Source organism: Rhipicephalus sanguineus, chromosome 9, assembly GCF_013339695.2.
Source record: "Rhipicephalus sanguineus isolate Rsan-2018 chromosome 9, BIME_Rsan_1.4, whole genome shotgun sequence".
Taxonomy (NCBI): domain Eukaryota; kingdom Metazoa; phylum Arthropoda; class Arachnida; order Ixodida; family Ixodidae; genus Rhipicephalus; species Rhipicephalus sanguineus.
The window spans coordinates 13,850,347-13,877,684 of NC_051184.2; the positions used below are offsets into that span (position 1 = coordinate 13,850,347).

Genomic DNA, 27,338 nt, shown 5'->3' on the forward strand with positions numbered 1-27,338 from the left:
TCCACCTTTCATAGGTTGTCTGATGCACGAGGCAGGCACGTGTAAACACAGTATAACGACAGCAGCTCACGTTGACGCATTAGAAAAAAAAAAGCATGACGCTAATGTTCTCTGTAATCTAAACGCGAAGGCACACGGAGGCACGTAAGAGCCTCAAAGATTCACACACACAATCTCGGAGGCTGCGACACGTCTCTGCAGGTTTATTCTGACCGTAACAAAAAAATTCATCTTACACCGTGCTTCTGACGATTTGGCGGTGCGGCGCGCATGCCCAGGCTTGCGTTCCCGCACTCGCAAGTGCTTGGCGCGTCTTCCGCGACAGCGCGGACAGCACCTCTTCGTACCTCGGCGCAAGCGTACGTTCGTATCAAACGCCGCTGGGTGAAAATCGGTTCGCAACAACCGTACTCCATTACAATGTAGGCCAATAGGCCTTGGCCGGGACCAACGGAAAAGTCGTATCATCCCGAAATTCGTATGAACTGTGATTGTGTCACCGAGGTTTCACTGTATTCCTTGTGATTTCAGTACACCTACCATTGTAATTGATCAAGGGCTGTCTGTTCACAACTTTGTTTCAGTTTCTATCCCTGTGGTGTTGCTTTCGCAAACTGTGAACTCGTCCTTTCGTTGTGTGAAAGACTATACACGTGCCAATGATGCACGCATTATCGACAACCTAGAAGCTTATCTGATAGATTTTGTTGCTAACGATGTTAGCAGTTTGTGGGACCAATTTAAACACATGTGCTTCTACTGCATCGAAAAGTTTATACTGTCTAAATATAAAAAGGTACATAATCATACTCCCTGGATTTTGAGAAGCATCATTACCTCTATAGTGAAAAAACAGCGCGACGTAGACACAGACTAGGAAGTACACAGGACCAGCGCTGTACTTCCTAGTCTGTGTCTACATCGCGCTGTTTTTTCACTATGAATTTTTACCAACTAGCTCACATCAATTCGCTCATAAGCTATCATTCATCTCAAGCATAAAGCTAAAATATTAAACAAAAAGCATGCTCACCCCAAATTTATATCTGACGCTGTAAGTAACCTTGCACACACTGTGCATACCTCGAAAGAATACTACTTCAATACGTCAGTTGCAAACTTCATAAAGAATGATCCTAAGGAGTTCTGGAACTATATCAGCGAAAAAGAGAAATCAATATCACAGGTTTTTGTCAATGGTTCAACGGTATCTTCTGCTCCTAGTGCTTCTCTACCTGCCGTAAAGGCGGACCATGCTGCAAATGTAAACTTTATTTCTTATTCTGGTGTCGTTGCTATGTTGCTCGGCTTGAAGACTAATAAAACTTCTTGTGGACCTGACAGTATCCCCAACATATTTCTTTGTCACTTTATGGAGTCTGTTGCAAATACGTAGTTATCACTTCTTGCGTCTCTTTGTTAGCAGCGGAATTGCCAAATGACTGGAAGTCAGCCCGAGTTGTCCCAATATTCAAAAAGGGCAACCCCGTCTTATATTACAAAATTATCGACTGATCGCCTAAACATTATCATGTAAACTTACTGAACACATAGTAGCTCACAAATTGAATTAATACTAAAAAGAACACTCAGTTTTACCTAATCATCAACATGGGTATTGAGAAGAATTTTCTACTACAACACAATTGGTCACTATCGTTCACACCTTTGCAGCTTCTCTTGATACTAACAGTCAAATTTAAATAATATTCTTAGATTACAGTAAAGCAGCTAGTCAATACAGTTCCCCACCAATAAACTAATTATAAAGCTTCAGTTAATCGGCATACGAGAATTATTTATCTCCTGGATTTCAGCTTATCTGCACAACTGTGACCAATATGTTCAGGTGGGAGAACAACACTCTGGCTGCCTTCCAGCAACTTCTGGCATTACGCAGGGAAGCGTTCTCGGGCCCCCCATTGTTTGTGCTCTACAGGAATGACGTTGCCAATGTGGTTAGCACCCCCCGCATAAATTTGTCTGACGATTGCGTTTTTTTAGAGAAGTAACCACCATTAGTGACCAATGTGCCCTTAAGGGGGGACATGGGTTGTGGAGACCAAAAAATCATCAAAGAAAAAAGTTTTTTTAAATTATATTATTGATGTCTACAGCTATTATTTCGCATATAAAGCCTAAGAGAAGTCTTATAAGATCAGTATTTCATCTGCAGTTTAGATCTGTGCAACGAGTACGAGCTGAACGTTAAATGTTTTTGGGTCATTTATTTAGCTTGTCGGAGTGATATCTCATGATCTAGAACAGCTAGAGCTGTAATTACTTTTTTAACATAAAGCCCAAGCTGTGTATCACAAAGTGCTGAGAGCAGAATTCTAATTTTCTGCTCATAGATATTTTAAAATTGATTCTGTTTTTTGTTTACGGTAGTCATGGTACAAAGATTGAATTTCGATCATCTGCAGAATAACTAGTTATGATCCGATCTGAAAACTGTTTGCAGCGTTGCACTTATTGCATGTAGCAGTATCTAGCTATCTGATAATATTCACTTTCTGCTGAACGGCTTTTCTCCTATTGTCTCCGGAAACAATAGAGAGGCAGCTTTGTGTATCTCGTAAACCAGTTTGCTTACAAGAAAAATTATTGTATATTTGAAATCAGCATGAAAAACCAAACAAGTCTATTTAATTTCATCAGGTTTGGACATAAGATACAGAAAATATCTCCACACACCATGTCCCCCCTTAATACTAACTTGGGCAATGTGTTAAAATGATGGTGTGAACAATGGGGGAATGCTTCTAAATGCAAATAAATGCGTCTATTTCCCCATAACATGCAAAAAAGTTCCCTTAGACTACACTTACAATTTAGCTGAAGCAGTAGTCTCCTATAAATATTCAGGTCTAACATTAACGAGTAACTTGTCCTGGAACTTGTACATAAATAACGCCTGCTCTGCCACTTTCCAGAAATTATGCCTTCTCCGCCACAAGCTCAAAACTGGCCCGCCTAGTGTCAAACATCTCTCCTACTTTTCCTTAATTAGGCCAAAACTTTAGAGTACGCTTACATTGTTTGGGATCCTCGCACAAAAATTAACATTAAAAATCTAAAAAGAGTTCAAAGAAAAGCAGTACAATTTATTTACAGTAAATTTATGCCTACCGACTCCCCCACTGCATTAATAATGGCAAACAGCATTGAATTATTACAAGTTCGAAGAAAAAAAACTTGACTAGAGTTTCTTTCAGACATAATTAATCATAGGCTAGCCTCAGACATTGCAGCATACGTATCCCCATTGATAAGCAGACCCACTTGGTACCACTACCCTTATTCTCCAACACCAATTTTCGCAGGGACCGACACTTTTCAGTACTCTTTTTTTCCACAAACCATAACTGACTGGAATAAATTAACTGAAGCATTTCCCCAGTGCCCATGACCTGCATACCATTCCATCTGTGTAAATACTGTTGTTATTTCTTACCTTCCTTAGAGTTGTTTTATAACCAAGTGGCTCAGTTTTCCATATTTTTTCTTAATCTTAATCCTCTACCTTATGACCAAAGAAACTGTGTGAAAAGTGCGTATCAACCTTGTTTTATTGTGTTCTGTTGTGTAAACAAGTGCACGTATCTTGCTCACCCTGCTTGGACTTGTCTGCAGTATTCTTTAAATAAATAAATAAATAAATAAATAAATAAATAAATAAATAAATAAATAAATAAATAAATAAATAAATAAATAAATAAATAAATAAGTAAATAAATAAATAAAGAAATGAAGAATAGTGTTGCAAATAGTATAGTGTCATGAATGTATGTTTATGATAAATTTTTGGCTACAACAAAGTCACTTCTGTGTCAGATGCACCTTCATTACGGTAAGGTTTGACTGTAAAACACTGAAACAATATGAGTGGTGCTAGTACAAGCGTCTAGGAACGTCGCCATCCAACTACACTCACTAAAGTCCATCACAACTTATATTTGCACCAAATGCATACAGAAGATGCGCTATACGAAATGAGGTCCCGAAACTTAGAAATAGCGTATTTTTACACTGTACAACCAACAAAGTGGTTACTATAGGGCAAACGAACAAAGCGCTTACTAGTCTAGGCAAGGACCACTACCTTGTTAGCCAATGATTCAGAGTCATTCGATAAATGCAGAATACAGCATAGGCCACTTATAATGTAAGTCGCTGGCGTCGTAAACATTCGCACTACAAACACAACAACATTTTTCAAAGGGTGGAAACATGCATACATCTGCACAAACATGCGCAGGTGAATGTACTGTCATTTGCAGGTTCATGCACAATAAAGCCGTTGTGAATACAGCTCTTTTCGCCATTGCCATTTGTCTCGTTCTTCAGAGTGAACCATTTTCTTTCTGCAATACTACAGTGGCACCATTATATGGAGGTGCTGCTTTCCTATACGGGGCTTTACAAACCTATCAACACATGCGCACCACACCCTCACTGCAGGGCATTCTCACTGGCGCTGTTTGGCCACATCATTTCAAGGTACCTGGGTGTGGCAGGATGCCCCTTGTTACCGGCTTTCTCAGAACTTCCCATCTTGTCCATCCACGTGCCACAATTCCAAGGATTGCCGCCGTATACAAAGCCATTCTTGGTGTCTATCCCAGCCCTAACGTTGAAGCCTGCAAGGTAAAAGATGTGCTGGGTGCTGCAACGTCGGTGCAAGCGCACACTAGTGGAGTACATAAACAAGTGACATACTGACAGGTATACTGCAGTCCAGTCCTGCTACACGTACATGAAGCTCAGCTAAAAGCTTCGTCGCAAAACTTCATAAAGCACCCACATAAATTACTACGGCAATACTTCACCGATTCAAGCCTTATTAATTGAAAAATATTATAATAACTTGGACTCATTCTCTGGTCCATGAAAGCATTTGCATATGACAGCATTAAACTCTCATCAATTCACGTGTATTTGGCACATGCCAATCGATCTGAACGACTGTGCTTACACTGAAACAGTGCAAATGTGCTACGCAAAAAAGAGCAAAAGCAATGCTAGCACAGGGGTGAGATGGCTGAAACTGAATTGGGAGCAGTTTGTGGAGCAGCAAAATTTCGATTTCGGAGCAGAAGAACCCCGATTTGGAGCAGTTAGCAGCATTTAATATGTTGTCCTAGGATTAGAAGCACGGAAGCTTGGGCGAGCTTGCAACACGTCATGGAACAACTTCAAAGAGCCAAAAAACAAGGACAGACGAAAAAGAGTGGACACGACGAGCGCTAACTTGAAACTGAATTTATTACAAAAAAGAGTGGAAAAGGTAAACCCCATTAGATGGCACACATGCGTGCACACTTGCGCAGACTGCTCACAAAAGCCCAAGAAAAACACAAAATCACTTTGGTATGACGCCAGATTTCTGCAATAGATTATATTCGCTTTCCAGCAGACTCAGTGAAGGCTGGCCGACACAAGCGTTGCCTTTCTCTTTAATCAGAAAGGCTTCGACAATCTCCCTTGTTAAATTATTTTCGTGTCTGAAAATTACAGAAGTGTCAGAGAAACCAGGTTCACATCCGCAATTACGGCAATGCATCGCAAGGTGCGAATAGGCCGTTCCTTTAAGGGAACTGTGGTGCTCTCTAAGCCTTACATTCAAGCATCGGCTCGACTGTCCAACATAGCAACGCCCACACAAATGATTTCCTTGTGGCTTCGTGCTACAAACGAGTGGTTGTCTATTTCCCCTTTCTTAACCCTTCCGCCACCTTGCGGGATTCCGCAGAACTGATTTGCAACAAATGTCATGTTTATTAGACTGCGATAAAAGCGGAGCCAACACTGGAAGCACGTACGTTAATCTGATATGACGCCTGCATTGTAGGAGTACACATGTAGTGTTTATTGCTTTCTTGTGAAATTCAATAGCGAGCACCACAACTGCAAGTGACGTTGCACCGACATTACACCTGCATAGGGTGTTTTTCCAAACCACTTTTTGGACGTGGCATGGCTCAGTGGTAGAATACTTGACTGCCGCGCAGATTGCTTGGGTTCGATTCCTGCTGGAATCCTAATTTTTATTCTTTCCGTTCGTCGGGTCAACGCTGCCGATGTCGGTTTCTGTTAACGCTCTCGCATTTAAATTACCAGTGTCTGTTGTCGCCATTCCTGGGTAGATATAAACTGCCAATCACCCGTGGCGCATACCCGTACACTGTGACCCGTGGCAAACGGGTATGTGCCACACGTGTCTGAAGGAAAGGGTTTGATGACGTACGCGGCAGGATTTTCATGCTTTTCATGTCATGACCCGACAGCCATATTCGTCAAAGTCTCTTACCCTCTCATGCCAATTTTTGTCTACGCCAAGTTAAGGAGGCGATAATGAGAGCACCTAGATGTAGGCGGCTAGATAGATACGTAGATAGAAACGCTCAAAGTGCCAAATGTTCGCTAAGAAATGCTTCGCAGTAAAATAAACTAGAAAAGTCCTGCATTGGCGTAGTAAATTGAAGCAGGCTCGCATTAGTGGTGCCAAGCCTAAAGGAACAGCGGCACTGGGCTTTCTCTCTCTCTTCCTCTTTCTTTTACTCTCTCTCTGTCTTTCTCCCTGGTAGTAAGCAGCGCGAAAAACAAGACGACGCACACAGGAAGGAATGACAAGAACACGCGCCTTCCTGTGTGCGTCGTCTTGTTTTTCGCGCTACGTGAGTCCATACCAACTGGCCCAGCTAAGTGCACTTTTGCCTTTCTCCCTCTGTCTATTTCTTTCTCTCCTTTCGGTTCCGTTCATCTGTTCTGTGCTTCTCTTGTTTTCTCCACACGCAGTGATGCCTACATTGCACATCAGTCGTGTCAACCTCAATGGGTGTGCTGGCCACAGGCGTTATCTGCCAAATTACTAGGCCATAGAGAAAAAAAATCAAGGCAGCTCAGCGCTAGTGGTGCCAAGCCTGAAGGAGCTTCCTTGTTTCTCTTTCTTCCTCTATATTTTTTCTCTCGCTCTCTTCCCTTGTTTCTTTCCACCTTCTTTCTATCTCTTCCTCACTTTCTATTTTTTTTCGTGTTTTTCCCTTTATCTATTTCTTGCTTCTACTTTCTTTCCCTCTCTTTCCTTGTTTCTCTCAGTTTTTTTCTATCTCTTTTTTGTGCCTGTTCCTTTCCATCACTTTATCTCTCTGTGTATTTCTTCTCTTTTTTTCCTCCCCTTTCTCGCAACTTATCTGTTTTTTTCTTTCTATCTATTTCTTTTTCTCTCTTTCTGTACTCAGCATCTCGCCCATCCTAGTTATTGCATCCCACGCTGGACAAATCGGCGCAGCAGGAGAGCACGCGCTAAGCGCACATGTTTGGGGAGTGAAGCAGGAGATGAAGAAGAGAACAAAAAAAGCACGCGTCGGCTGAGCTATAGCGTTTTATGAGCTAGAAAGGTCGAGGCCATTCATGATGATAGTTCTTGAGAACGCACAACCGCATAACGAAAAGCATAACAGCTCCGCTGTAGAGACAACCTGATGATATTCCCAAGTAGCACCTCTGCCACACAGTATCGTTACTTTTTTAATCTTTGAAGCAGATAAAAATTCCCAAAACCATAATCCCATTTTCTTATTCAGTGGTTACGTGTCGATGAACTAGCGAATTATTACGATTAAAGTGCAAACACTCGGAAAAATGAGGGACACTGTTAGTGCACCACTGTGGTATCCCATTCAGTCACTTGGCAGTTGTACATGTGCATTTTACTAAGTCATAGCAACCCATTACCAACAAACCTAGTCCTACACCGTTTGAAAAATTGGTTTTCACTGTCACGGTTGAAGAGCTCTTGCCTGAATGACTTCAGCAGCGGGCTCACCTTCGTCGGTCATCTGGCTGTCAATCTGGTAGCCAGCATTCCTCTCTCGGAACGCAATGCCTGCAAAATGGCGCTGAAGGGCCTCCTGTATCACTTCTTCAAGGGGCATCTCCTGCGCAAGTGAATGGCTCAGTCGCACCAGTACCAATGCCTAGCCTTTGCACAACTGTGCAAAACAGTCATTCATCTATCCTTCTGAAATACAGTAGGCCCTCAACAATTTTTGGGAGCCAAGACTTTGTTTGAATTATGACAAGTTCCCATAAATATGACTCAGGACAGCATACCGATATATGGAGCCATAGTTTGCCACTAAAAAGACTCACAAAAAAGAAGAGAAGGACGACATGGGCAGAGGGTGCACTATAAGAGGTTTATTAGGCATGCTTACAAATACACTCGGATGATCATGGGATGGCTTCCAGGCTGTTGGATTTGTTCCGTGTACTTTCAGCATGTTTAAGATCCATCAGATTTGATACACTACCATAAACATTGTCACTAGAGAGTTTCGGAATTTGGTACCCAGGCCTTGCGTTTATTAGGTAGGCATGCTTGCTATTGTTGAAGAACAACGTGCACACCCAAGAAGTTAGCACATGACACATGCCTAGGGGTAATGAACACAAGTGTACATAAAGCTTCAAGTACCTTATTTTAAAACTGCCTATTAATTCCAATGTAGCAGGTAATTAAACACAGTTTCCTTTGGTGTGTGTCAGAGATAAAGATAAAAGTAGGCAATTGTTCCTGCTGCACATTAAGAGCCATTAGCTACACATTTGATTCGGTAACTTTACAAGCAAATATAATTGTTTGCTTAACATAGAGGGATTAGTGAATTGAATGCCAACATCAGTACAATATTCTTAATCCAACAGACCTGCTTACTACCCTAGAATCTTCAATAAAGTAATCGTGCATTGCAGTTTCAATTCAATGAAGCCTATGTCCATTACACACACGTACTTTAGGAGAAAAATAAATTGTGTGTGCTTCTTCCTTTGGGTATTTTATCACCTTTGGAAAGGATAATATTTTAATGAAATTAAACTCCAAACGAATGTGCCATCAAACACACCTTGACACCAGGCTCCTGCGGTGGGCTGTCGTCGGTTGGATAGAGGCGTGCCACTCTGTCCTTGAGGATGAGGTAGCCATTGGGTGCCTCCTTGGTGTAGTCCTGAATCGCCTGAATCCACCACCAAACGGCATCGCGGCAATTGTACCTTGCATGTGTGCCCTTGTCCAGCAGGTTTGGAATAAGACCGTGCCGCAGGCAGCCCGCAAATGCCAGGATTATGTACCTGCATCGTTGCACAGAATACTGATGTCAGTACATTATGATCATTTTTATTTAGCACTTATAAAAGACACACAGACAGACGAGGCAGACAAGGACAGGCGCTACCTTGTCTGCCTCCTCTTTTTGTGCTTGTTTTACTAGCGCTACATCAACACGGTCGCTCTGCAAGACCCCAACAGTGTGCCCTATGAATGTACCTAGTACAGGCTGACTACTAACACCTGGAAGCAGAGCTCTCATGGAAGCAATTAAGTTCCAGAATATGAACAGAGGACACATTTGTGAGTTTATCTATACAGTAGCTGGTGACTACCGCACAGTACCGCGGAAGTGCCCACCCCACTTCCGCTGAAAATTGCATTAATCTAGATATGGGCGCTTGTCCAGTTGAAGCAGCAAAAACCAAGATTGCAGCCAATGAAAAGCTTGGAGGCAGCGCTACGGTGGCTACAGAATCGAAGAAAGCATGTTTATTTTGAAACCATAAATGATGGGGCACAGTAACACCTACTCACCATCACTGAACCCAGCAAACGATTTGTCTTCCGAGTCGGTGCAAAATAGGAGGTCAATGCATTAGTCGTGGATTCTTTCTCTGTCTATCTTTAAATGCTGACAGGTGCAGGTCACATTCTCTCCCTGCGCGTGGTGCTACTTGACAACTTCGATCTTCCTGGCGACGGCATAGAGTGCATCGTACGACAAGCGGATTGCACAACCAGTGTGAGAACAGTGGCGCGCCATACCAAGAAAACCCTTCGAACAGTGGGTTTTCTTTCAAGGACTGGTCACTTTGCATTATCTCCACCACCATCAGTTTTTCCCTTTCTGCCACAAGATATTCCCATTGTCGCCCCTTATAACAGCCGCAACAGGGTGAATATTTTGGCCGATGCTGGCACTTTGTAGCGGTGGGCGCTTAGAATATAATTTTCAGAATTCTGATCTTTCCGAAATGTTAAAACTGGGCACTTGTGCGAAACTGAGCACTTTCATGGTACTTTATGGTGCATAAAAAAGCTTCGTGGGGCAGACTGTTTTAGAGCAATGAATTAAAAATTTTTATTCTTCGAGTTATGGTGTCGAAAACATTTGAATAAAGTTCACACTAGTTACAACGTATCCACACACAACATACTTTAGCATATAACAGACCATTCTTCTAACTTCTGGTCTGCCTATGTAACAGATGCAACAAATTCTGCATTTAACAGACCTATTTTTATTACTCTAGCGGCTACAATGGACAAAATTGGCATGTCAGCAAGCATGTTAATACTGGGCACTTGTGTGAAACTGGGCGCTTCTGCAGTACTTTACTGTACATACAAAAGCTTATTGGGACTACTTTATTGAATCGGTGCACGCAATCGACAGTACACTGTATGCAACTATGTCTGGCGACTCATGAAATGCACAAAAATTCACTTTTTCTAATCTTCAGGCATGAATTATGAATGACTGTCAGCAAATGTGTTAAACTCGCACAATGAAGCCAAGGAAGACATAGGGGACATTATTTTTACTGTAGTAATTATGATATAAAGTGAAGAAAGTAAAGTGGACAAAAAGACAACTTGCTGCCGGCAGGGACCAAACCTGCAATGTTCGAATAACGCACCCAATGCATTATCCGAAGGTTGCACTAAAGACGACAGGAAAAAAAAAATGATAGCACAGTTGGTAGAACAGAGAAGTACAACTAGACGTTAAAATAACAGCACAGTGATTAAGAGTTTAAAAAGCATAGGTGCCCAAGTTTATCTGAATCACGTTCATTTGCTACATCCACAGGTAGCATGTTCCACTGCAGTAGGCAAGAATGATTTGTCAAAGGTATCGAAGGTACCGTGCAAGCGTTCTAAACTCTGGTTGTTAGGCAAACGGTGAGAGGTACGGCTATGTACAAAGTTGTGGGGCAGCTCAGAAGCATGCGTTACCTTGCCTCCTGGAACCTGCCAGTAAGCAAAAAGAGGCCCCGGAGAGCAATGAAGGTGTCCCGGCCCCAGTTTCTCATGTAGCCAGCCGCAAAGTGAGGTAGCCCTGCAGGCACGTCAGCAAGACGTTACTATCGCCTCCAAGCAGAATGAATGCTTCACATCAATTGCGCTACATAACTCACCAAAGTGAACTCCTTCACGCATTCTCATCTTAACAGTTCATTTCTGTGACGTCTCTTACCTGTTTGGCCAACAACTGGTGTGTTCATAAATACGTTTCGCAAAAGTAAGCTGAAAAATTCCCAGTTAATATCTTGTCAACCTCTACATGCTGCATCCGGGCCATGGGAAAGCCGACAACCGCCTTCAGTATAAGCGAGTTGTTGCTGCCAACACACTCCACTGACACTGATATTGTGACGTTGTGACAAATTAGATAATAATTATGATGACACGGCAACAAATGATGTATGAACTTAGGCAATCTGCATGTAGCACAATATAAAGCAACAATTGTCCCACGACACTGACTCTTCATTTTGACGGAAAAAAGACACACTCACAGACACGGACTAACGAAGGAATAAACGACGACACAGGCACACACTCGCAACTGAAAGTTCATTGATGAAATATAGATATATAGCTTTTCAATTAAGCACGTGGTAAGGTTTCTCTCGCCTAAGACACAAAATACAGAATGACTTTCCACATTGAAAACAAATCTTGTGAGGGCACGTGCATGAAACGGAAAGGCAGCGTGGAAGAAACAAGACAAAAATTGCTAGCGCAACGTGTGGCTCAGGAGTACTCCTCCTCTGCCACGATAATGGATGGGGCACTAATGCATCAATCGCCACATTTACTAACGTGAAAAGCTTCTATTAGTTCATCCCCAATGCCTTGGCAAAATGGATGCATATCAACTAGACCAAATGCCCGTTTAGCAATATTAACTCTGTTTATTGCTCAGTTATCATGGGCCAGCCACTTCACACAAAGTAATTGCCGCAGGTAAGAAGTTCATACAGTCAAACCTCAATTTAATGAAATCCTTGATGTAACAAATTATTTTTATTTCCGACAAATTATTTTAATTCCAAATTTTAATAGCATCAAAGAAAATATTTGTTTTACTGCTTAACAAAGTAATTTTTGTCACACAGTCTCGATATAATCCAAAAAACGGCAGGAAGGAGAGGACAGAAGCTTGCGATAAAAAAATCCGTAAACAGGGGGTGGGAGCTCGAGCCGACGTTTTGACAAGAGGACTTGTCTTCTTCAAGGGTAGAACTAGCCTTAAAGAAGACAAGTCCACTTGTCGAAACGTTGGCTTGAGCACCCACCCCCTGTTTACGGATTTTTTCATAAGTCTCGGTATAATGAAGTTTTTGGCTATTCCAAGCATATACTCGGGACCTCTGAGGCCAGTAACTTGAGCGAAAACCTTAAGAATGTCGACCAAAGCAGAGTTCACCTGCATGTGCCCTTTCCCGTGAAACGGTCGAGCAGCAAAAACACTGCTGTGCCATCTGTTGTGGCCATGGGTCAAGGCCACCCAAGGATAAAGAGCAAAGGATGCGGTTGGTGGCAAGCAAACAATGCCGTGGCCAAGGTCGACGATGAAGAGTTTACGAGTTCCATAACCGACAATGTGTCTCCTGAGAGCTGCTCTGCAAGCAAGGCGGTGTGCCAGACAGTGTGACCCCCCAGGACGTCCAGCAATGCTCAGATGTCACAAATGAAGAGTTGGACGATGACTTACGGCATTGTGGAGAGCATAAAGGAAAAACACATGCTGGAGGAGAATTCTGGCGACAAGGCTAAGCTGACAGACAGCGTACCAGTGCCAAGCGATGCCCTTGATGTCCTGTTGTGGTACGCGGGTGCACAATTGAGAGTAGAGGCATCTGTTGCAAGTGTGGACACATCACAGCCCGTATTTTTTCGAGACTGCAGGTGACCACTAATGAAATGCAGTATACTCTCAGTAAACGGAAATCTCTTAAATGGAACTGCTGCCTAAATGGAACAACTGCCTCTGATATGGTTGGTTTCATACTTGATTTCTGTACCCTTGTTCATCTCTCACTAAAAGGAACTCCTGTTAAAATGGAACATATTTTTCTGGTCCCTTCAGGTTCCATTTAACGAGAGTCTGCTGTACTATCACCACAAACGACCTGGAAAGCTACGATGTCTTTTTACTGCTAGAATACCACAATCTTGACTTATCAATATTCGCAATATAACAAATCTTTTTGCTGCAAGTATAACTTCGGTATATGGAGGTTTAACTGAAATTTGCTCGTCCCTTAGTGGTCACCATAAGATGAACATTGTGATGAGGTGCCCTAACGCCGCTCAGAAGACGACGAAGCGGCGCCGAAAACGTGCAAGCACGCGCACTAGAATAGGAGTGTTCACCCATCTTGAAGATGCCTCCCTGCACGTGCCCGCGTGGCGCGAGAGAAAAAAAAAAAGAAGAAAAGGAACAGGCCACGTCGACCGATCAGGCGGAGCCAGAAGCTGGAGCAGAGAAGACGCGCTGGCCTGGTCGGACGTCAGCGTTCGGGAGGCCAACATCTGTTGGAAGGACCTGGTCGAGCGTCAACGCCCGAGGGACCTCGCAACGACACGTCTTCTGTCCCGGCGCCCAGCGGACGCAGAGGAACCTGCGACATCCCGCCTGGCTCCTCTCGTACAAGACCCGCAATGCAGCCACGACTGCCAAGTCAAGGCCCTTAGCGTGAGCGCGGCGTTTCTCGAACTCTTTTCTAAAGACGCTTCGCGTGTTCATTGTTTTGCTGTGCTTTGTATTTGTTTGTTTGTGTATGTTTATGTCAGAATATATGTCTGTGTGCCGTGCCAGCTGCGTCCTCTTCCTTGCAGCCCTCGCGAGCGTCTCTGACACCACGCATTAAACCTGCTCCCCGAGCCCATATCATAACAAACATACTATGTAACCCTTACTTCTGGCTGTACACATGCATGCTGCTGCCAACCAATAATTCAGAATCAGTGTAAACTGCCAAAAAGTTGATATACAGTAAAGTCTCAATACAATAAACTTTAATACAATGAAATTCTTCATATAACGAAGAACATTTTACAGCCTCACCCGTCCATGTAATTTTTTAACTTCAATATAACAAAGCGTGTGTCAATATAAAGAGGCTTTATTGCTGCCACAAAAGAACATGAAGGCAATACAGGATTAAAACTTGTGTGAGTTCTAATGATAAAATGCTCGAGTTACACGTGAACCTTGAAGACGCTCTTTTTAAGTTGTTTGCTGCTCAACCGAGAGTGGCTAACATAGCAGTGCAGCCGCTATTCTGGCAGCAGTTGACCACGGCTTCCAACTAGCACCAAAAAATCAAATCAACGCCACATAAGCTGGTGAGGCATTGTCGATTAGAGCCACTGGGCGACATACGAGAGGAAGGTCGGTGCTGACAGGTCCCTTCATTAACCCCTTAAGTGCAGATTGAATTACAAAAAAGTGTTCCAAAATTGCCAAATTTTTATGACATGAAATGCTTCAGTAACATGTTCAAAACAGAAAAGAACTTGCGAAAATGTTTTACAGCTTATGAAAATGCTTTATTCATCATATTTTGCACCGTCCTGTAATACCCAGGCCCGTAGCCAGGAAAAGTGACAATTTCTCATGACGAGCTCAACTCGTCATAAGCCTTTAATGGGTTAAAACATTGGCTCTGATCAGCCGGTGTTTACCCTCATCCTTCCAGCATCAACCCTTTGACACGCCATGTACACAATTGTGTACACCACTTGCTAATTTGTTAGTTGTATCGACTAGTGGCTAGGAAAGACCCAGTTACATTGAGCTGTGGATGAATTAAACATAATAAATTTGTCTGCATTTAACTTCATTTTGCAGTGTACTGTTGCAGATGATTGCTTTGCTGAAGGCACTACCACGTTCGACGAGTCGTTCGAAGTGCCGTTTCCCGCGAGCCACATCTAAAATATAATTTTTAAATGCAAAGCATTTCTTAGCGAACCTGTGGCACTTTGAGCGTTTCTATCTACGTATCTATCTATCTAGCCGCCTATGTCTGGGTGCTCTCATGATCGCCTCCTTAACTTAGTGTAGACCCAAGTTGGCATGGGAGGGTAACAGGATTTGACGAATATGAATGTCGGGTCACGACATGAATAACATAAAAATGCTGTCGCGTACATCATCGAACCCTTTCCTCCAGACACGTGTGTCACATGCACGCTTAACACGGGCCGCGGTGTACAGGTATGAGCCACAGGTGATCGATAGTTCATATCTACTCAGAAACGGCGAGAACAGACATTAGTAATTAATGGGAGACTGTTAAGAAAAAAAGACATCAGCAGCATTGACCCGATGAATGCAAAGAACAAAATAGGATCCCAGCAGGAATCGAACCCAAGCATTCTGCGTGGCAGTCAGCTATACGACCACAGAGCCACACCAGGTCTGGAGGCTGGCTTGGAATAACAGCCTATGCAGGTGTAATGTCGGTGAAACATCAATTGTGGTTGTGGTGCTGGCTATCTAATTTTACAAGAAAGCAATAAACACTACATATGTACTCCTACGATACAGGCGTCATATCAGATTAATGTCTGTGGTTCCAGTGTTGGCGCCGCTTTTATAGCAGTCTAATAAACATTACAATTGTATTCCTATGATTCAGCAAGTTATATTGAAGCATTGCTCGACTCCAGAGGAATACATTAACGAAATTTACATATGATATTCACATGATTGCACCATTAGGTGCACTTTATTTCGATAATACTGACATATGTACACTAACGTGAGGGCTGACGTTACGCCGCGCCATAAGTTACCCTTTAAACTCCAGCGTTGTCGACGTCCCTGGTAAGCCCATGATGCGCACACAGCTACTACACTTACAAGAACACGTCGATTCACCTTGTAATGCTTGATTCAAAGCAATAATATACAGCACAGAAGTACTCACTGACTGCTTCGCATGAAACCGATTCCCACAACGCATGGGATCTGCCGAATTTTCTTTGCTCAAAATTGACATAACCGAAAACGAATCCACACTACATTTCTAGCCTGAAATTTGATTCTGTTTATGCAATAACAAGGCATGAATGTCAGAATAAATAGATATTATTTATAATTTAATTGGGAATAATTACTATAACATACATAAATTAGCGTATTATGACATTATTTTTGTTTCAATAGAATACTGTGTGCCTTGAAATAACATTGTATCGATTTGACGCATTTATAGACAGTTCTTCATAGGTGGTGTCTGAAAGAGTTAAAGGGACACTAAAGTGAAACATTAAATCGGTTCAGACAGAGTATTCCTTGAGAGCTGCATTGTCATTAATTTTGCCTTCATAGGTTAATTATTAGAAGAGGAAACAAAGGTCAAAGCTTCATGTTTGGATTGCATGCCGAAACTTCAGCACGTGACCGTCATCGTGACATCAGGAATTTCAAAGTCTTTTTACATATTTTGGCAACAGTGGTTCAATGTAATTTTCTGAAACTCGCTACGTTAACACTTATGGTCCCTTGGTACACAATTTAAATAATTTTTACCGATAAACCATTACACAGGCCCTAGCAGACGGCATCAAAATGTCCGACATCACGGCGAGCTGGTGTGGGACCTTCAAGGCAGCGGCGCCACTTGCATTTTCTTTTTACACATTTTCTCACTTACCGAGTGTCTTCTCGTAGGAAGAGCAGTGCTTCAGGTATTGTGAAATTATAATTTTCTATTAGGAGGAAAATTATTTCTCCCTGCAGTGTCCCTTTAACTTGATTCAATCAAGTAATCCACTGTGACCTATCTGGCATGGTGCAATACATAATGCAGCCAAGAAAACAGCAAGGGGACACTGTCAATACGACATTAATGCCATTAAAGCAAGCAACAAGGGGGACATTACACGTGCACCAAATGCCAACAAAACTTGAATACAGTGAATGTCTACTCCAAAGCCTCAGCCATGTAGACTACTACACACCTGCGGAAATCGTGGTGCACGTCTCCTGACGAGCATTGGTCTTCTCGTCGATTTGGTACGGCGGTTGAGGTGGTGTCAGCTGACGCGACAGTGGTGGCAGTTGGGCTCCCGGGACATAGCCACCGAGGACCACCGAACCCAAGGCCAGCTCTCGTACCAGTGTGGAACCGTTCTTCACAAAACTGCAATGCATGCCCGTACAAATTGGTGTAGTGCACCGCATCACTTCACCTTACAACTGATCATCGGAACAGACTTCTGACAGTGCAAATAGCTTCCTTTGTTTATAGCACAACCGTGGTGGAGCCAGAAAATGATGCAGAAAGGTGACAGCCCACATTTGAAATCGTGAATGCCACTGCTGGTGACATTAACCAGAGTAGTAGCAACAAGTGACAAGGAAGTGACAAAATTTAAATCAACGCACGTCGAAGCAATATCTGGTCAGGAAAAATGGCAAGTAGTCTAAAATACACAAGTAGGACACTTATTCTTTGCGTGCGATATGTGGTGCTTATCTGTTTCTTTCTTAAACAATAAACAGGTGCAAAAAGCTTTCACCAGCGACGGGGGCAGCCACTGTGGCAAGAAGTGCCACAGTGGCCGAGAAAGAAAAGGTTGATATTGCAGATTATTTGCACACAGCCCCAAAGAAACAGATAAGCACAAAACATTACAAGCAATGGTAAGGCAACCCACCGGTGCATGTGAGATTACTTGCCGCTTTCCAAAACAAGATACAGCTGTGATATGCCTTTGTCCAAAGTTCATTACTTCCTTGTCATGGGAAACGCAGTTGCTCCACGACCACGTTTCCTGCATGCCAGGCAGTGGTGTGTAGGTGGCACACTGGGCCCGTGCCCCTCCCTCCCTCGAAATTTTTTTTCTGCCATGGAATACAAAGCACAAAATGACACTTGACCACACTTACCTGCCCAGACCCGAAGTTGGATCAAAGTGATGCCCCCCCCCCCCCCCTTCCCAAAATCCTGCCTACGCCACTGGTGCCAGGCACAGTTAGTTTTGATACCGCCATTAAAGTTCGACGACGAACATCTCAAATTAGATCAACTTTTGTAATTTCTAAAGAATGGATATGCCATAAATTGTCCCCGTCTATAACTTCCTAATATAAGCAACTGCCCGAAAGTCAATAATGAGTTTTTGTTAGTCACTTCAACATCATTTTAGCTGCAGAAAGGTATTTCCACCTCAATGTAGAGCTTGTGAGAGAAAACGACAGTATTCTGACTGTCATACGATTTTTATTAAAAATCTGTATTGTCTGAAAAAAAAAGAAACACACCTTGTATAAATGTTTTCACTTTCTGCCTAATCAAGAACACATGTGGTGGAAACATTTCTATGGATATCAAACACTCGGTACTTTATATAACCAATATTGCCCACTAGGTATAGCGACAGGTAAAGACGGGACCCAGCACTAAATAACAATTGTTCCGAGTCATGCAATACCAACCCCATCGTCTCTCCTTTTGCACTAGGTATACCTTTTAAGTTTACAAGAAATGAAAATGAGTACATTGCTTACTTTGACATTTTGTTCCATACTTCGTCAAGCACAAGACAATAAGTGCTGGTCACCACAGCATCAAAGTAGCAGGGAACCAGGTAACGGGGAGTCTTCTTCACCGAGGCAAACACTCGGTCCAGCCACTTGGCAAACTGCATGCAATGGGACAATATCATCATCATCATCAGCCTACCTTATGTTCACTGCAGGATGACGGCCAATGATCCTGTCCTGCAAGAGCCAATCCCAATTTACGAATTTCGTTGCTCCACCTAACCCTCAGCCACTCTCAACCGCACTTCCCATCTCTTGGAATCCATTTCGATGCTCGAACTGGCCACTGTCCTCTTTGTGACGTGATCTCCCCAGGTCCATTTGTTTTCTCCCAGTAATATCTACCAGGGTATCGGCCACTCCTCTTCATTCTCCGATCCACTCTGCTGACTTCCTAGCTCTTTATGTTGTGCCCATCGTTTTTCATCCCACTGCACGCTGGGTGGCCCTTAGCTTACTCTTTTGCAATCCTTAACGCTACGACGACTTAAAGGCAGTGGCATAAATCGTGGGGGGGTCAAGGGGGTCCTGCCCACCCCCTTGTGTTCGGGCTGGGGGGGACACCCCTTGCAAGTGTCCCCCCTTGAGATTTATCTTTCGGCGCCATATTTGAATTTTTTGAACGTCGTATTTGAATTAAGGATAGCGCACTTTCCCTAAAACTAACTCTGAAATCTGAAACCCTTCGAATAAACAGAAACAAAGTACAAGAGTGAAAGCTGCTTGTCATTTCGTGAAGTACTGCAGAGCATGAGCTTTCTAAAATGCTACGGTTACTTCGGACGTGCCTCAAACGTTTATTACGCTGAAGTGTGAAATGGATAATAAAGGATCCCCGATCATCTACCTTTATTTACGTTGACGATTTGTTGGAAGCCATTCGCAATGAAGTATAAATGCAATTGCTCGACTACGATTGTGTTATTTTAATAAAAATTGCCGGTGAACATAAAATTGCTTTGCGAGAAAGATTCTTGGGGCAAATCGTGGGAGGCCTTTTCTAATGGGTTTACTCGATGGGGAATGGAGAAGGCAGAAACAAAAGCTGTAGCTTTACGCGTTATCACAAAAAGTGCTATCATTTGTCTTTCACGGTTCAAACTGAATGAAATGGAATGAAATGGCTGGAAGGAAGGAACAGGAGAGGGAGGACAAGCAGGGATGTTAACCAGTCTAGGAAAGCTGCTATGCTGCTCTACAGTGGGGAAAGGGACGGGCGAGTTTCACATACAGAGGTAGAGCGAAAGAGGAGCTGGGAATATGCTAACGTTTCTTTTGATATTTCATTTGAAAGTATGATTTTAATTTTGATATAATAAAAATAAAACATTTTTGCAAGAACAAAAATGGCCACCATCGCAAGATGTGTGTCCCACCTCGTATTTTTCTGGATTTACGCCACCGCTTAAAGGAGTGTGGACAGCAAAATCTTCCTTGATAATTTAATTTTTGTATGTGGGAGGTAATTTACTGGGGACCCTGATAACGACTAGCATGCGCACACAGCATTCACTGGTAATATAACATTGCACAACTTACATGGTGCATTTGACGATTTTCAAGATTCTCACTAAGTAGTGGAAAACCTCCGAGGGATGACATGAATAAGTATCGCATGACAGCAACATCAGGTGGAGTACCAAAGCGGTGACGTTAGCAAGCAGATGCTACACATCTAACGTGCACCTCCACTTTACGACAGCCTAAACACGCAGCGGCAGCAACAAAACAATGTCGTCATTGCTATCGTTGTCTGCCTGGACGCAAGCAAGTGGAGGTGGAAAACCATTTTGTTTTTGAAACCATCAGACACTGAAATGTTTTAACACTACACGTGGTCACAGTGGTTGGGCAGTAACATTCCCCCGTTGCCTTGCACATCTCTGATACGCTTCTTGCAACTCTTGCTGATGGTTACGCCAGGGCCGTACCCAGGAATTTTTTTCAGGGGGTGTTTGTGTGCAGAACGGCTAACTTTGGCAACTTGTGGTCGCTGTGAAGGCGTGAAAGCATTTCAGTGCCACCCAAAAAGTGAAAGCATGAAAAAATTTCGGGGGGTGTCAGAACCCGCTCAATCCCCCACCCCCCCTTAGTTACAGCCCTGGTTACGGCAACAAGTCTGGAAAAGGAGTCACAATTTCTTTCTAGACTACAAGGTTCAAATAAATTACCTTTAAGCCATCTATCAAAATTAATCGCAGAATTTCTTGCAAGCATGTAACGCTCATGCTGCAGTCAGTTTGCCACATAATTTTGGTGTCTACACTCCTCTAAGGCAAAAGCTACCAGGCATCCATTAGAGTGTATTCATTGGTATTGTTTTCGTAGTCTTTTGAACACTGACATCGCCACTTGTTCTGCAGGCTATGACGGCATGGTCGAACGACTGTGGCAAGTCTGGGAACCCATTAAGACACATGCAAGTTCACAGATGAATCCAATTTTAATTTAACTGCATTCCAAGAAGACCTTCTGACACATCTTTATCGTCTCAGTTTTACACTTTTCCAAAGACAAAGTGACCTTACAAGCTCACACACCTTGCGTCACACTTTCAATACTTTGTCTTTTTTTGACGATTCGTGCAGATGCCAACTAAGCTTGACTTTTCGACTCGTGAGACATATAATGCTTTTGCCTTGATAAATACGATATTTTCTTGCATATAACCCACACCCCAACCTTTAACTGTACAAAATAAGTCACAATTTCGCCTCAAGGGCAAAGCAATGAATGTGATAGCAAGAAATTGGAATGTCACAGGAAGAACGGCAAGCAGCTATAAACTTGCTGCATGCTGCTCAGGCACAAAGGACGCAGGTAAAGAAAACACACAAGGCGAGTGCGAACTAACAACTGTCACAGCTCGACACTTGCAGCGCATTGCTCAAACACAAAGAAGGAGGCACAAAAAGAACGCACAGGTATACATAGGACGAGCGCGAACTGTCACTGTTGTTACTTCAACTAACCCCTATTTTGGTTCTTCTAGCTAGCAGATCGTTCCTTTCGCAAACGCGGCCGCTGCAGCGAGCAAAGTGACCTTCATGTGGTGTATGGCTTCAACGCAAACTTTGCGGTGAAAGCACAAGACATACAAAACTCACCCTCAAGAGATAGTTGTGCGAGCACGGTCGACCACACCCTGTATGCCAAAGCACAAGTTGAAGGCGCACATCCCAACTCCGGCAAAACACTAGACAGTTTTAGAATTAGGGACCTAAGAAATTTGTGAGCCGCCAGGATGCATGCGCACAACGCAAGCCACACTCGGACTCTTGCGCTTGCGTTGTCCCAAGACCCTGCAGTGCCTTCCTTTGGGCGGCAAGAAAACCGCAGAGCGCGCGACCTCAAGAGAAGAAAATAAGGACAGCACTTGGCAGTGGCACGTGAAGCCACGGCTCGCGTTCCCTGTGGGCGTCAATTCTGGTCACTAAGATAAAACTTCATTTGGCTCTAGATGGTACGTATTCCCGAGGCTAAAATTACAGCGCAAATGCACTTCTTTGTCCTTCTTCTTTACTTCTTTGTCCCTGCACCCATGCGAATATAATTTAATATCTTTAATATCTTTGCGTATCGAATACACTATCATCCTTGTTACAGGTTTTGGTTTAGAGCTAGTGTTGTGTGCTCATGCACGGTTAGTTTGCCTTGGGCTTATATATGCATTCGCATGTGAAAGAATAATGCAGTTATTAGTCAGCGCTTGTGCCGTACGTTTCTTTTCTTCGGGGGTGTCTTGTGTGTTTGCGCTGTAATTTTAGCCTCAGGATTCCAGTTGCGGTGTAGCATATATACTGTGATTCTGGTTCAGCCATCTAGTTTCTTTCATCCTGTGGCATAAGTCTACAAGAGCCAAAGCGTTCCCACTAGCTCGCGCCACCATGAGCCACGGGACGCACTTCTTTTTCCTTGGCTAAGTGGCGTGACGCTATAACCCCAAAATGGAAAACTAGCTTGGGTCGCCAGCGATACGACACAAACGCAGCACGGGCAACGATGCAGCATGGCCCGCGTCTTGCATAATTTTAATTTCGCCATGTGTGGCGTCCCGTGCATTTCACTCAACACCGTGTGCGTTTGTATTCTGCCGTTAATATGGAGAACGAATGGAGAACGAATATGGAGAACGAATGTGGCATGGCGTAATCGTCTAAGACAGCAAGCTGCGAGGCGAGGGGTCGCAGGTTCGAAACCCCGGTGGAGTGCTTCGGAATTTTTTTCTTCTGAATTATTTTTATTTGTGGCTTTTATTTATCCCGGACATGATGGCAACAGCAAAAATCCGCCGAGAGTGTCCATATAATTGCTATCGCAATAAAAGAACATGCACATGCAACCCTCACCTTTCAAACACATTTTCCCGTTTTTTGGTGTGGGCTTGCATGTGAGACAATACGACATATGAAAGTGCATCAATGAATCAATGTCATCAATGAATTACCAGCCATCAGGGGCATAGCCAAGGGGGGGGGGGGGTTAAGGGGGTTCAACCCCCCCCGAAAATTGTTAATTTTGCTTGCGTATATATACACGCACACATACAAATGCACGCACGAACATACATAAGGTATGGCTGAACCCCCCCTCAAAAAATTTCTGTCTACGCCCCTGCCAGCCATTAATTTTCTTATCCCCATTGACTTGCATTGCACAAGTTCTGATACAGCCAGCAAAAACAGTACATGCGTACATTTCCAGCCTTAACTTTCCCAAGATATTGCTGTTAAGCATTTAGAAATCTCAGATTACCAAATTATATACATACCTGCCAACCACTAAACTTTGTACGGCCCCAAATTGCCTCTGACAATTGCGAAAACAATTGCAAACTCCCTTTTAAAATTTTCAGTCCCCTTTCCAAACACTGCGATACCAACAAGGTCATGCACATAATGTCACCAGAGCAAAACTGAGAGTTGTAGACATTAGACACTGGAAAGTAACAAATTATAATTACTTCTTTCAAAAATGTAACGATTAACATGACCAATCACTACTCCTGGAAAGTAACTGACAGATTATTTGAAGGTAACTGATTACTCATATGTTACTTTTCTCTTAAAATTTATTACAAGGGCCCTACAAGACTTTTCGAACACATTAAGAAAGCATCGTTGATCTGTAGTGAAACACATGTGAGCCTTGTTGCATTGCATGCAGCGTGGGATTTACAATTTTGTGTCAAAGATGGCCAAAAATTGCTTGCTCTTTCTTTTGCAAACTATGCAGCAGGCGGTACTGACACTGGACAGTTTCCTGCCCATGAAAACATCCTCAGTAATACTTCGATCGTTTGTTTTGAGTTTAACAATTAAAAAAATATGTCTCAGTCTTCAAGAACACCCGTAAAAGTATTTCATCTTTACACTTCTGGTTTCACTCGACAGTCATGTGCCTAATTCTTCATTTTCTCTTACATTATTGTGAGGCGGCACCCGGTGTACTATACATGCATGCTCTTTCAAACACTGCGTGCCTGAGTGGGTCGCTTGCCTTGCCAACTACAACAGTGCTCACCGATCCATGCAGATGTCTCGTAACCAGCGGTACACTTGCCAGTGCTAGGCATCTTGACAGGTATCACTTTGTATTAAGCTAACTAAAACCACTTCAATATGCACAATCTGGATTTGGCTACTATCTGTTCACCAAGCCGATGCAGTACAAAGCTGGTTTTCATTGCTTCTTCTACTGGATCGTGTGTGTAGTGTCATAGTAGTACACTGCATATAGTCATGCAAGTTTCTTGGCTGCCATGGGGCTGTGCCCTGTGTCAGCCTCGCGTGGCACCGACCGACCGACCGACCGACCGACCGATTGATTGACTGATTGTACATACATGCTCATAAAAGCCCACAATACTAATGTAAGGTAAAAATAGTGATCTAAAGAACAGGAAATGTACAGTAAATGCATAATTTCGCCATCACACAGACCACAACAAGCAGTCTCTGTAGAGCAGCACAAGAGTCCTTGCCTTCATTGTGGTGCGCTCCTGAGTGAGGCGATTGGTGATGTACTCCATGAGCCAGTCACCGACGCGCAAGTTGTCACAAACAGGGTGACCAAGGTCATTTCTGATACGAATGTCGGAGAGCACTGACATGATGCCTGCAAGATTTAATGACAGGCTGAAGGAAGCAGGCCATGAGTAATCGTCACAACAGAGTTGGAAATAATGGCTGAAACATGCTTGGAGCTAAAATTTAGCACAGAGACAATGCTACACGCACATCATAAAATCATTTACATCCAATAGATAATAATAACGATTGCTGAAGCTTTACGTTCCAAAACCACAATACGATTGAGGCCTGCCTTACAGCAGGGGTGAGGGGCTCTGGATCAATTCTGAACACCTGCGGTTCTTGAATGTGCACCTAAATCTAAGCACACAGATGTCCTTTGCATTTCGTCTCCATCAAAATGTGGCCACCATGGCTGAGAATCGTACCTGTGCCCTCAAGCTACCCCATCTAATAGTGTGCTAACAAATTTTTAAGTGCAGGGTATTCCAAGCAGAGACTATTCTGCCTACACATTTATAAGCATTTAAGATATACAATTTTTGTCTATATTTTACCATTTGTCATATATGTTAGAATCCAGCCTTTATTCACACTCACATATATTTCACAGTTTAACAGCTTCACTGAAAGACACAATGCACAAAATGTTATTTTAACACGAGAGTTTTTTTATGCCGGGGTCCACCAAAACTTCAGTGACGTATTTCCATCACGGAAATGACGTAGAAAAAAGTTACACGATCAGATGTCAAAGAAAAAAAGTTCCGTCAACGGGCATCGAACCCACGACCGCTCAGGCTGCAACAACAAATGCCAGGCACGCTATCCACTGCGCCACGGTCACAGACTCTAGAGGCTTTACAAACGCGCCTTTTATATCTACCACTCTCCCGGTCGGCGGGGTGGTGTTGCCATCCGGGCGCGGTAAAGTAAAGTAATTCGTCATTACTGTGGCCTCCGCGATTAGCACCTGCAACGCGTTACACGTCCGTCCCATTGGGCACGTTTGCAATAGAAGTTCAATTTTGTCAGTGCCTTAACACACCACGAGGTGGCAATCTTAGACCAAGCGTCGTAAAAGCGTCGGCCTCGCTCATAGCATCACACTAATCCAAACCAAAAATAGCTCTGCGACGCGCGCCTGCCTCGCCTGGCTGTAACACCACGTTCACTGCTGACGAGCTCGCCCCGAGAAAAATTGCGGCTGGGCTGCCGGGGCGGCAGGACGCGCTTTGCGTTTCCCTCTAGTCCGGCCGTGGTGTTCAATCACATTTTAACATGCCGCGGGATGGCAACCAAGTTCAGCGTTCAATATACGACACTCTTCTGGCTATCACACCTCGTTCTCTGATTACGCTTTCACCATTAACTACTACAGCTACCACAAGGGTTTGTTTAATCATTTAACATGGACGTTAGTCATCCGGATGGAGATGTACCACCAATCATCAAAGTGGGTGCATCCACGTTAAACGGTGCAATAACAATAATAATGATATCTGGGGTTTAACGTCCCAAATCCACTATGCGATTATGAGGGACGCCGTAGTGGAGGGCTCCGGAAATTTCGACCACCTGGGGTTCATTAACGTGCACCTAAAGCTAAGTACACGGTAAACGGTGCTATAGCTGCCAGACATCAATATACATTGTGCAAGCTCTCTTATATCAATTCAGTTACTTCTGTAAACATTCAGTCACTTCTGTAAGGGCACGCTTTACTTTCGTGTTATTCCGATTCCTATGAAGGAGGGATCAACCATCTTTTTAAGCACTGGACAGCTTTATATAAGACTGAAAGGGGATATTAAGACCAACAAGATCACGTGAAAAAGAGGAGACGAAGGCAGCAAGTGTGATTGAGTGGTAGCTCTACAGTTGTTTATCAGATGTCTGTCATTTTAATAACATGGGCTCATTTCGAAGAATTCCTGCAGCTGTATGCTGCAACAGTTTTTTTACCTTGTGTAAGTGGCCAGGCCAGAATATTATCAAATCGTTCATAGCAAATTTCAAGCAAAGCTGCTTGGTGATTATATGTGACACCCCTAAGTGTCGGGGCTAAGCCCCATCCCACTAGCATGTTATTGCACCCTAAGCACCAGTTGCCACGAAAACTCCGGTCACTGGCCGCTCACATTTGCTTCTCGGCTGATAATCCGAAAAGGTCTTATTAGTAGATAAACTAGAACTCCGTGATAACGATCACCAGTAAGCATAAATACGAGAATTATGGTAGTACTAATACTCTGGTGTTCAGTGATGGCCACAAACATGCCGATCCTGGCTTCAATCGCATACCGAGAGCCAAAAGGTTCAGTGCACCAATACGCTGCAGCTACTCTGCTCGCCAGTTGTCCTTCACAGGCACATGATGTCGCAGCTTGACAGGTCTCCTATCACTACATTCACAGCCCACAATACAGCAAGAGCAATTCATGGTGTTAGAAAAGAGGAACCACAAGATCAACACTTGTCATGCATCTCATGTCAACATGAAGCATGTTGTAACACAGACAACACTCGTTGTCTGCCAGCAGTTCTCGTGTGTAGAAGTAAATTGTGATTGCATATTCTCTTTCTGTTACTACGTTTAAAATACAACAAATTG

General features: G+C 43.3%; 1 protein-coding gene across 1 annotated transcript in view; it reads right to left on the reverse strand.

Annotated features, from left to right (window-relative positions):
* Positions 1 to 27,338, reverse strand: part of LOC119404628 (glycogen debranching enzyme) — an 87,185-nt gene that overhangs the window by 24,039 nt on the left and 35,808 nt on the right. The window contains exons 11-17 of the mRNA XM_037671199.2: positions 24,676 to 24,809; positions 18,657 to 18,790; positions 17,105 to 17,286; positions 11,078 to 11,180; positions 8,913 to 9,138; positions 7,832 to 7,943; positions 4,508 to 4,643 (exon numbers count right to left, since the gene is read on the reverse strand). Coding sequence (XP_037527127.1) covers positions 4,508 to 4,643; positions 7,832 to 7,943; positions 8,913 to 9,138; positions 11,078 to 11,180; positions 17,105 to 17,286; positions 18,657 to 18,790; positions 24,676 to 24,809 — 1,027 coding nt within the window. The remainder of the gene's footprint in view (positions 1 to 4,507; positions 4,644 to 7,831; positions 7,944 to 8,912; positions 9,139 to 11,077; positions 11,181 to 17,104; positions 17,287 to 18,656; positions 18,791 to 24,675; positions 24,810 to 27,338) is intronic.